This window comes from Ixodes scapularis, unplaced genomic scaffold (assembly GCF_016920785.2).
Source record: "Ixodes scapularis isolate PalLabHiFi unplaced genomic scaffold, ASM1692078v2 PGA_scaffold6__148_contigs__length_123643588, whole genome shotgun sequence".
Taxonomy (NCBI): Eukaryota; Metazoa; Arthropoda; class Arachnida; order Ixodida; family Ixodidae; genus Ixodes; species Ixodes scapularis.
In genome coordinates, this window is record NW_024609881.1 from 72705061 (window position 1) to 72717555 (window position 12495).

Consider the following 12495-nt stretch of genomic DNA (forward strand, 5'->3'; position numbering starts at 1 on the left):
TCGCGGCAGGCCAAGGAGCTCATCTCGGTGCTGCAGGAGGCCAACCAGGTGGTGAACCCCAAGCTGTACGAGATCGCCAACAACCCGCGGGCCGGAGGGTGGGGCGGTGGACGCGGAATAGAGTTTCTTTCCACTCTCTCTCCACAGCTCGCCTGCGGAGTGCTTGTCGTACTGTTTTCGCACGACGGATTTTTACCTGTGGAAAAGACCAAGTATGTCTTGGGGGTGCGAGGTGGTTGCCTCGCGTGTCAGTGCTGCTGTGGCAGTAGTGGCAGTTGGGGTGTCGGCTCCTCAGATTCAGACTCTTAAAGGGGCAAGCAACGATTTTCGGACATTGGCCACTTAACTGCAGAAATTAATCTTGTGTCACCTATAAAACGAAGAACAGGAAACGGTATTTTCATGCGAGCGCTTGTTTTTATTAAAAAAAAAAAAATGAAACAAATCAGTGCCAGTCAACTCTCCATGTCGCCTTTCGAGTGACATACTCTGGGGGATCACGTGGTTTCCCCTTGGGTTCTCTCTTGGGAGAGACCAGCAGCTTCCTCCGCGATCGTCGAGTTCCAAAGGATTAACATTGTCGACTTCTAAAGGATTAGCATTGTCGAAGGTCGCGGCGAGCCTTTGACAAAAAACACTGTTCGCCACTGGGCTGACGGCGAACGTAGCAGCGGAGGGGGCAGGTTTTTGTTGACTTCCATTGTTCCTGCAACAGCCACACGCAGCGGCAGATCGGCAAATAGCTATTTTTTTCTTTGCGATTACGCTGCGGATTAGCAGTTTATCCGGGTAAGGTGACACGTTTTTGGTCACTTGTGCTTGGATAAACAATATAAAAAATACAAACTACCAAATCTTTGAACATTAAAACCGTTGCACGGCCCTTTTAACGCTTCGCAGAATTGCATTTATAATGTGAGATGTTGCCGTCCTACGGTGAAGCTCTGAAGTGCCTCCGGTTTGATGTCTGAAATCGGTGGTTGGTCGCGGAAGCGGATGCGCCAAAATGGCACTTTGGCACTTATCTTTCACTTCATATTCCTCCTAATACACTAACAGTGCCCGGCAGAACCCCACATCTTCAGGCGACTTTTTGTCCTCTATTTCCATTTCATGTTTCTGAGCCTGAACAAATTGCGTGTTTTAAAAGATTAAAAAGCGCAACACAACAAGGACAATAAAGACACGAAGACGACAGGACGGGCGCTAACTCACAACTGATTTTATTAGAAACAACACTGTCACTTTTATACACAAGATCGTATGCCAAACCCACACTGCAACCAATCACCGCTCTCACAAGCAACTATCTAGAAACATTACTTCTTTCTGAAGCAAAAAGAGAGAAGGCGCGCTAACGCATTTGTCATCTTTCTTTTTGATATAAAACGCCTCTATAATCTCTCTCTTGGTCTTATCTTTTGATTTCTTTAAAAATTTTGTTTCAGCCAACAGAGGCTTACAGTCAGCACATCGCCTGCAGTGGTCTGCCAGGTGTCCCCCCCGCGTTGTTCTGCACAGAAAGATTATGCTCGCGTGCCCTATCGTTAAAACAGCGTTAACATGTCTTCAGGCAGCCCTTGCAAAAAGTTGCAAACATCGGATGGACATCAGTTTTGCTCAGCAAGTAAAAAGGCTAAAAAACGTAGGGTACCCACCTAACCTAATTTCGAGCTGCTGTGAGAGCCTACTTCAAAAAATAAAAAAAACTAACTTACAAGGGGGCGGCCAGACAAATAAAGTTAAAAGACGTGTACATGTGATTCCTTATTGGCATAAAGTGTCTCACAACATTAAAAAGATAGCTAGTAGATACGATGTAAATGTTGTTTTTTCGGCCCCTTTCAAGCTCTCAAAGATCTGTCCGATGCTTACACGGCAGAAAAAAGCACTTTGTTCAAGAAAGCACGCTGTACAGTACACTGAATGTGTGACCAATGTTGTCTATGAGATTCCATTAAGATGTGGAAAAGTTTATATTGGATAAACCGGGCGCTGTTTTAACGATAGGGCACGCGAGCATAATCTTTCTGTGCAGAACAACGCGGGGGGGACACCTGGCAGACCACTGCAGGCGATGTGCTGACTGTAAGCCTCTGTTGGCTGAAACAAAATTTTTAAAGAAATCAAAAGATAAGACCGAGAGAGAGATTATAGAGGCGTTTTATATCAAAAAGAAAGATGACAAATGCGTTAGCGCGCCTTCTCTCTTTTTGCTTCAGAAAGAAGTAATGTTTCTAGATAGTTGCTTGTGAGAGCGGTGATTGGTTGCAGTGTGGGTTTGGCATACGATCTTGTGTATAAAACTGACAGTGTTGTTTCTAATAAAATCAGTTGTGAGTTAGCGCCCGTCCTGTCGTCTTCGTGTCTTTATTGTCCTTGTTGTGTTGCGCTTTTTAATCTTTTAAATCAGTATGAACCAACTCGCCCAAACACAAGTTTTAATTCAAATTGCGAGCACCGTGCGTTCTCTCGCTAAATCTCCAAGGAATCGCCTATCCATTGACCTTGTGTTTATACAATAGACTCATTAATTCACACTCTGAGAAGCCACGAATTTTGTTTGACTAGTTGGAAATCTTGGATTATTGGAAAATCATCTAAATAAGATGCAGGAAAAATTGTGATTTGCCATATAGATGGCTGCATATACAAAGCAGATACTCGAGAATTTCCGCTACACAGGCCTATTGACCATAAGCAGGTATGCCACACGAGAAAGATCAGTAGAATGTCAAATGTTGTTTGGTCTGGACTTTTTCGATAGCACATTACAATTCAAAACAAAATTAAGTTTGTTCATCGGGCCAAGAAGGGACGAAAACGGGCACCGAGCGGCAGTTTTCATAGCATTCTGCGCAAACGCTGCGACATGGACCTATGCCATGTTGCCACGTCACGTCGTCCGTCGAACTTATGGAAATTTTCGGATGGTGCTCGTTTTCATAGCTCGTGGTTTCCTGTTTGAGCCCTGTTGACTGCACCTCTCACTGCGGAGAAGCAACAGCCGCAGAAACAAGCTCCGCAGGTGTTTCTCTTCTGCGGTGCACCGGTGCTCGGAAGGAAGCTCACTCAACGAAACCGCGAGAACAAAAAGTATGAATAGCACAAAAATGCCGTTTGAATTAAGCGGGTTAAAAATACATTAAAAAAAAAAAAAACGGGGCAGCCAGAATCTTGAAATTTGAATTAACCAGAAGTATGAAATATCAGTTTTAACTATCAACAGCCTGCTGTACTATTCCTTTTTAAACAAGGCCCAGTCATTAAAAACTTTTAACAAACAATAGCTTTGAAGGGTGATGTATTTCCATTGGTGGTATATCCCACAGGCATTTATTTTCTTCTCTTCACTGGTGCTGCAAAATGCTGCAAACATTTTGCCTGTCTTGATGCTTTTGGAAGCGACTGCCAGCTTATGTTGCTAGCTTGCGCTGACCACTGCGTGTTTCCCGCGCGTTTCAGGCCGCTGGCGCCAGGGTGACTAAACAAACTGGTCTTCGACGAGTTGGGATCTGCAAATTGGCCTATGACGGAGTGGTCTATTTTACAAGTTGTCTGTCGACAAATTGGCCTTTTACCAACTGGCTTTCAACAACTTGGCCGGATACCACGACACACAGGCATGAGCACCCGCAGAAATATTCCCGGAGGGAGGAGAGGGGCCGGAGTAGAAAGGAAAACCCTCTCGTTTTTTTGCGTTTTTTGCAGAAGTAAAACGCTGCAACTTCCACACACCCCTCCTTGCACCAACACCTCCGGGCGCCCTTGCACACATGGGACGTCGGCGATTGTTCGCGCCTTCGTTCGCAACAGCAGCACTGCCATCTGCAGCTCCTGAAACACAGAATTAAGGTAATGGCCGGTCGGCAAACGGTAAGGGTTGAAAACACCGAACGTTGCACAGAAGACGCACAGATAAACCACACATCACAGTCGCTGCACAGCGGTCGCGAGAACGAGGGACCTCAAAGGGCCACAACTCGCTGCAGTCCACGTAGCGTCACAGCGTTGTAGTCTTTGCAACGTTGGTTGCAGTGGTCGCAGCCAGGGTCAGGACCTGGCAGTCGAGGCGGCCGAGGCAGCCGAGTTACGACATTTGGTCGAAGTGGCCGAAGCCCGCCGCCATCGCAGCTTATCGCAGCCGCCCAGTGTGCGTAGCAGTGTCGGCATCGTTTCGAAGCTTAGCGGCTTATGACGGATGTTTTGAAACTTCTTTCTTTATGAATGTCGAAAACGCCACGGCAAAAGAAACGACTGAAGGACCGACCTCGTCGTCTTGGCCCCTGCGTAAACAGCTTAGTTCCAATCTGGGTGCCCAAATCTTGTTTATCAAACAGCGTGCTGCTGAAGCTTGTAGAAATGATATTTGTATAATTTTACTTGGCGTCTGTGGATAATAAGGACTTTATTTTCCTTCCATCGGTCTGGGTTTTTGATGTTTGTTTTGGTAAATAATAATAATGAAAAAAAAGACTTAACGAAAACAAAGAACCACTCCTTCCAGCGATCGAACCTTTGATTTCTTTGTCAGTAGCGCGATGTTCTACCTCTGCGCTAACTGAACAAGGAGGAACTGGATCTCCTCCTTTCATCTGAACTTCCGTTCCTCCCCTTTCTGGACAACTTTTTCACAGCAGGGAGGAACAGTCGCTGTTGCCAGCTTTCTCCTCCTTTTTTTTCTTAGAGTGCTGGAAGCGCGCGCACTGAGCAAGACGTTCAGGGTGACCGCTAATTGCCAAAAAAAAAAAAAAAACTTTCCTTGGGCTTAAGGTGGACTTAAAGGCCCGTTCACACTCTTGCGACCGAGTACGACCGAGAGAGACCAGACCGGTTTTTAAGCCTCTTGCGATCTCTTAGGACCAGCTCCGCTGCATCGCATCCGGTCTTAAGAAGTCGCAAAAGGCTTAAAAACCGGTCTGGTCTTTCTCGGTCGTACTCGGTCGCAAGAGTGTGAACGGCGCTTAATTCTAATCAGTCGACTGAACTCGTCATTTTGTCTTTTTTTTACTTTTTGTTTGCTTAAGAAAAAAACCAAAAAAAAAATTCTTTATATCGCCATGATATTATTTTTCTTGCGTGAACGTGCTTTATGCGTGTGAACGAGCTATACGAGACTTCAATCGCTGTAAATGTCGTCTAAATGAGATTTACTCGCGCTCTCTGGCACTGCAGACCTTTAAAGGTAATTCAAAAATCCTTAAGGCCTTCGGCGTAAAGGTCCTTTTAGGCGCCCGTCTGAAAAGAGGTATTATACTCCGTTTCACATTAACTGTTATCGTGGCTGGAGTGACAAGAGCGAGCTGCGGACTTTCAGCGTCCTGCCATGCATGCGCGCTTGTGCTGTGCAAGCAGTGTTCAGGATCACATGCTCGCCCTTGTAGCTTTTACCTCGCTTGGGCTTAAAACAAAACGGAGTATAGTTCCAGCGTTGTCCCGAATATTCTCATGCCGGTTCAGTTACACGTAGTCAAATGCAGGAAACAATAAACTTCGTTCCATGTTCGTCATAGCCTTCAGGCCTCCCTCCCACGGTCGCGGGCACTACGGTTCGAGGGAAAAGTTTCAATTGTTCGTGTTGCACAAACAAATTGAATAGAGGAACCTTGTTTATCCGGAAAGACTAAAAGAAAGATGGTGTTGCAATTTCTGAGTAAACAGGTATATACGCGGCGTGTACAATAGAAAAAAAAAGCGCAAAGACAATAGCAACAACATGGCGAGTTCCATAAATATAAGCAAACATCCTCGAAACGCATCTGTATTTTCATAGTCACGTGGGTCACCCTCAAACTATAAAAACGAGCACTCAGCGGTTGTGCTCGCAAATTGCCTGCCGTGTAAAAGAAAATGGAGCTGCAGCGGCGAGTATTACTTCTGACGTGGACCTTCTTTCTGACCTTCGACGTTGCCCTCAAAGCTGAAGCATCCCAATATAGCGAAGATACATCTTCAGAGAACGAGAATAAGAAGGTTAAAGAGGTATGTCATTATTGTGCTAGGGCCTGATTTGCACAGTGCGATTTCACTCGGGATTTTGCAGTTGCGACTTTTAGGAATCCCAGTGGTGAGCACCACGCTTTCTTCTCCGCACAAGCGACGTCGGAGCTGCGCGTGCGCAAGAATATCGCATAGTGCGAATCAGCAATAATTCTCATTCCTCCTATATGCTCAGTCACGCGCTGTTTTCAAACAAGCGTATTTTTGACCACGTCAAGTGCGGACGTAGGATTTGTATTGAAAGAAGGTATTGCGCGTGCGCCATATACACACCGTCAGCAGCGCCGCCGCTGCGTCGTGACATCCTGCGACGCGCGTAGGGCCATATTACGCATGTTCGTCTCCAAATAGACGCCGGCAGAAATATGACCTCTCCGAAGTACGGCCTTGTTGCAGCAGTATGCGTGCAACAAATTCGCAAACAATTTCTAATCCACTATAATTACAAATCGTTCGCGTACCTTCACCCAGTTCACATTTGTATCTGTCTCTTGGGTTGTATACAAATTTAAAGTGAAACAAGTGTCTCTACGTGTTCAATAATTTGCTTACAGCCTTTCTCCTAATGACATTCTTACAATCTTATTTAAAACTTTGGTTGTTTGTTTGTTTTTCGTGGAAAAAAAAGCAAAGGTGCGAAATTGTCTCGGGAAAGTATTAGAACCTTCCATTACTGGTATTTTCGGACGTGCTGAAGCGAGGTAGCGCATTGTCACTGCGAAGGAGCAAATCTGTAATTCTGCGAGACCTGATTGTTTCTCGTCCGCGAAAGAATCAAACCCAAGTAAACTTAGGAGGCCAAGTGTTTTTCCTTCCGCCCGAAGAAAAACAAAATGGCCCTTTGAACGCACCACCATGGCTAAAGCAGTAGCACTCACTATGGTGCATGGACACCGTCTTCGATTGACGTGTTTAGCGCATTCTGAAAAGGTGGTCTCTCGATTTCCTCCCGATGACGTCATGAAAGTGCCATGTTGTCGCCGGCCGTCACAGCAGCTGATGGCGTGGCAGACGCCTGTCCTGATGCAGGTCGCTCTTTAGTGTGGCAGTAGACAGAAGCTTCAGCAGCCAGAAGTTGGTAATAAAAAACGCAGACAAGCTTGAGACCTAACTCCCCAATTATAAACCCGAGACTGGAAAATAATAATCGGCCGCGCAGCGCGGAGAGAGAAGAGAGGGATGCCCTGGCATCTCGCCAGTAACGACGCGACGAAAGGAGAGTCTTCCGTGTCGTCTCCTACAAACACTTGTTTTCAAACCTTACTCGCGTTATGCGAAATCCCACTTTGTCGCTATCAAGTTGCTATGCGTAACGTTGGATGGTTTTGGAAACTTCCAAAGCGCTTATCACTTACACTACGGATCAGCGAGCACTGTTGACGGTAATCAGTGGAATCCACGACGCCAACCACGACGACTATCAGAACTAACCACGTCGCACCTCCGTCCTCAGGTACGTGACGGCACAATCTAACCAACATTGCGAGGTCGTGCTACAGCGATCACTTTCGTTTCTTAACATATAGTGGGCGAAAAATACGACTTCTTTTTATGTCTTCTTATTCTCGGGTTTGTCAATAAAAGGGGCAGGAAACGATATCCGCTTGGAATGTTCATGCCTTTGCAGAGGCCTACTGGTCCTAGTCTGGCCCAAGGGTACTCGCACAGACCTCCACTGATACAGAAGCTTCTTTGTCGCTGTGAAATTGCGAGGATATAATGACGCCATATTTTTGGGTGCTGCTTAGTGCGCATGCTCAGATCGAGCTCACATTATGAGGTTGCTAAGGCCGGCAATCTTGATAGTGTGCAATGCACGTAGCAAAATAACTGTTAAAGCTCGACAACAGCACGCGCTCAGCAGTTGTGCACACTAGGGTGCCTTCATGTGCGCTTTGCTTGGGGTGATGACATCTGGCCATTTTGTTTCGAATGCTTATTTTTATTTTTTGTTCTGAAGCGCGTGAAAGAGCGTGTCCCTGCTACGGCGACATTTTGTTTCCTGCGATTTCTTTGTATTATACCCGTGAGCGCGTGCTGTCGGCATCGGGTACTACAAACGATGGCATCACCCTAAACAGAAGGACATTGAGGCATCCTAGTGCACACAGCTATGACCACCGGTGAATAGACCGATCTCACCAAGCTTTCGACGCATCCGCGAGGCAGCCATAACTTTAGTCCACAGGTGGAAAACGGCCGTGCACGAGACTGCTTGTGCCCTGCACGCGCAGAGCTCCAGCGAGGTTGCCGCACGCGCAGAAAGACTAAAGTTCCCTCGATGCATTGCGGCAGCGGTGGCGTTGCCAAACTGGCAGGTGAGATCGGTCTATTCCCCATATATGGGTATTTCCTGAACTCCTAGTGCGCAATAGGTATGCGCTGTGGACCATTTCAGCTAACTGTGCTTGCGCCCCATTGCACCGCGCGAATGCGGAGCAGCAGGACGCACTCCTTCACATTCGCACCCTCTTTGAAAGACCTGATAACATTGAAGTCGTCCTAGAGCTCGTCCTAGAGGTCGTTCTCGACGTCGTATTCACGTCGTCCTCAAGATCTCCCTCGAGTTTGTTCTAGAGGCTGTTTCAGACGTCGTCTTTGACGTCGTCCTCTAGGAAGTTGTTTTTGACCTTGTCCTTTAGGTATACCTAAAGGCCCTCCAGAGGTCGTCCTTGAGGTCGCTCTAGAGGTCGTCTTAGAGGTCGTTCCAGATGTCAAATTTGACGTCGTGCTTCAGGACGTCAACCTCGACGTCTTCCTAGACTTCAAGGATGGCGTCTGGAACGACATCGAGGACGACGTCCTAGAGGACGACGTCAATAGGACGACCTCAAGGACAACCTATATGGTGATCTCAAGGACGACAACGATCTAGCGTCGTCTTAGAGGACGACGCTAAATTTAGGGAGAGTTTATTTGCTAAATTTAGCGAAACAATTCATATCACGACCTACGCACCAATTCAGCATCCCCGCTCAGTCTGCGGTGTGAACTGATAAATTCTATCGCATTCATAGATAATCACATCTGTAGTTTCTACCAGTTTGCCTCGACCATCAATTTTTTCTTTCAGTCTTCTCTTCGAAAAGCTTGATGACATAATTGTGGGATCAAAACTACCCACCGGATGACAGTCGAGCGCGGTTCATGGATTGAACACAAGAACTGTGAGAGCACTCGACTTCGGGTCGTAACAATGAATGCCGCGGCGGACACTCGAGTAGTGAGTGTCTCGCGTCCAACCACTGCGGTGATGACAATAGCCGAGCTCTAACAATCCCTGGAGCTCAGCGCGCGTTGTATACTTTGCCAATCCAGGGCGTGGTTATGATTAACGTTGGCGACGTAGGATAGGCGGCATGGGATAGGTATAAGATAGGTATAGCTTTGGCTCCGAGTTGAGGGGATAAACGATGTTCATATTTCTCGATTTTCTTTTTTGTAGAAAAATGGCTTCATGGCTCCTTTAAGGGGCCCTGCAATCCTATTTAAGCGTTTACGTTTGTTGCGGTTTCCACATCTCTTGTGGTTCGGGCAACACAGCGGGCTTGGAAAGAGGGAAATATCAGTGTGTGTGATATATCCGCGCGAGCAGCTGACCAAGTAGGCAGTGTGCTTGTGGCCCTAACGGATTCTTCTTCCGGCAGCGATAGCAGACGGACGTCGAGTCATGCGCTCCGCAGGGGTGGTTACATCGGCCGTTTCTGGACGTGGTACTTCTGCTGCAGATAACGCGAGGGAAACTAAAAGATTATCAGGTTATGCTGCCATCCCTGCCCGCTGGATACATCGCGACGAACGCGGTGTTTTTACACTGCGATGTGAAGAAACGTCTTTATTGCATACAGGACTTCCGACACGAGCTGGAAAAGCTGGACATCAAAAAAGACTCGGCATCAGCAGGTGCGTACCAGATGAACCATGTGTGGATGTTGAGACTGCCTTCCTTAGCTGCGAAGCAAAAGCTGGTGAACGCGAAAGGACTTGTGGTGAAGGGAGGGCGGTGCGTCGTGCTAGACCCGGCGAGCAATGAAGTCAAGCTAAAAATTCACTGTGTACCATATAATGTACCAAACTTCAAAGAGCAAAACGAGCTGGAAACGTTCGGGAAGGTGTCCATTATAACCAGGGAGAGCTTCAGAGAACAAGGTTTTGAAAATGTCGAGTCAAGCACACGGCTGGTGCAAATGACTATCCATGAGGGTATGGCGGTCGTCAAAATTCTCCACGAAGTGCGACTGAAGGGATGCAGAGTCCTGGTCCTGGTGAAAAGGAGGGCACACCTATGCCTGCGCTGCAGACGAACCGGGCACACCCGGCGAGAACGTCACGTTCCGCTATGCACCGACTGCAACCGTTTTGGACATGCGACCGAGGAATGCGTGACCACGTATGCTTCCATCCCTCAGGACCGCAAGGAGCAGGATTAGTCGGAGATGTTCATGGACGTATCCGAGACAGAGGAAGCTGTAGAGACCGCTGCACCGGAGGCGCCAGACGACACGCCAAAAAGGCCGGACACTGTAGCGGGGAACGACGATGGAGCAGAAGCGTCTCACGAAGGAACCTCCGAGTTCACAAAGCACCGGAATGAGAACAACCTGTGAATACCCTCACGCAGAAAAGACAGCACCGAAGGAAACCTCTATCTGTACAGCGGACGAGGGCGACCAGCGGCAGCAGTTCTATCCAAGCACCGGGCAACATGAGCCTATGAACGAGACCGGCCCGACAAGGGAAAGTCAGCTGGACCGACCTTCCGTCCCGGACGCGCCTGGCGAAGAGGAGCAAATTTCAAAGTCATGGACAACTCAAGGACCTAAGGAAGCTCGCCTTTTGTTCAAACCTCGGTCAGACGATCGCAGTAAGAAACACTCACAATGAGTGACGCGAAGCGAATTGCTCATGAGAAAGTGCAAGGGTTGTTGACCCTTGTAGAGGGAAACGCTTGCCTATTAGTTTAAAAACAAACGCGTAAGAGTATGTCTGCACCTGTTGAGCCTCTCAGTTTTGCGACTTTAAATGTGCGTGGACTTAACTCGAAAACGGAACACTACCAACGTATCGTCTAGTATGGGAGCAAGAGCTAGATATTCTTGCATTGCAGGAAACAAAAATGGAAAAGAGCGACCACATTGAACAAGCACTGAAACCTTCCCTTCGCTGCTACGAGGTTTGCGTAAATCACTCTGTTGGAGCGTCTGCTGGGTGTTCAAGTTTTTCGGATGGGTGACGTAGAAACTAAGGTTCTAGCGTATGCACATGACATTGCTGTGTTCTGCAGCAGCAAAGAGACAGCTCATCGTTTCCAGCATTATCACAGATGATCAAGACAGACTCATTATCTGTGATTTGAAGTGTCTAAACCAAGGACTGTGTAAAATATGTTTAAACGTGCCTAATAAGGTCAGCGAAAGAGTCTTACTTTTTCAGTTTTTGGAGCAGTATCTATACAGAGCGACAAGGTTGTTGTGTTTTGGGGGGATTTTAATTGTGTATGTAGCGACGAGATCAGTGTATGTGCCAAGAAAAAGTTCGATCGTAGTGATACAGTTTTAAATGACCTGATAAATGAATATAAATTAGAAGACGTAGCGCATCTCTACAATTCGGGGAAGGAATCTCGTTTTACCCATTTCCAGCAGTCGCCCCTCGCGCGTTTGGATACGATTTATGTTTCGGCAGAGATATGGAATGTCGTCTCAGACTGTCACGTGAAACCGCTCTTTTTTAGCGACCACTCTCTTGTCACGGTTACGTTGGGGTACGGAAAAAAGAGGGCACCGAATTTCAAATGGGATCTATGGAAATTAAATGTCAATATGTTGAATGACGAGTCTTTTTGTAAAGCAGTAAAAGAAGCTTTTGAGGCGGTGCTCGCAGATAATGTCATGAGTTGCATGGAAATGTGGGAATACTTTAAGCAGGAAGTTAAATCACGGGCTATAGAAAGGTCGTCTGTTTTAAAGTTCCGCGCTAAAAATGAAGAAAGGATGATGAGCAAATATTAGTTTAACCTACTGCAGGACGAACAAAAACATTCCGGTTTGCATTACTCGGCGATTAAAGAAGCACAGCAAGGCTTGCACTCTAAAAAAAAAGGGAGGAGAAATGGAGGAAAAAGTGATTTTCCTCCCTGTCCCCTACGGAAGGGAGGAAATCGCACCCGTTCCTCCATTTCACCGATTTAGATGCAGCGCAACCTGGTGGCGCTTGAAAAAGGGACGAAAATTTCCTCCCCCATGATCGCGGCGGCAGCGGCGGTTCGAACCGCCGCTGCCGCCGCGAACATGTTCAATGGCGGTGACGGCAACTTGAGGGATTGGTTACCGTCACCTAGATCAATCCCACTACTGCCCATGCGCGGTGCTAGGAGAGAAAAAGCGGAGCTGCGGGGGCTAGCGGAGGTACACTAGTTTAACAAACCAAAAAGCGAGGCGCGTAGCGCGGCGCGCGTCTCGCAAGAATCACGCCGTATGTGCCCGCTTCGAGATC

The 12495-nt window shown here is 47.3% G+C and overlaps 1 protein-coding gene across 1 annotated transcript in view; it reads left to right on the forward strand.

Moving 5' to 3' along the window:
* The first annotated feature begins 5850 nt into the window (after positions 1-5850).
* Positions 5851-12495, forward strand: part of LOC115317790 — a 29716-nt gene continuing 23071 nt past the window's right edge. The window contains exon 1 of the mRNA XM_040216121.1: positions 5851-5982. Coding sequence (XP_040072055.1) covers positions 5851-5982 — 132 coding nt within the window. The remainder of the gene's footprint in view (positions 5983-12495) is intronic.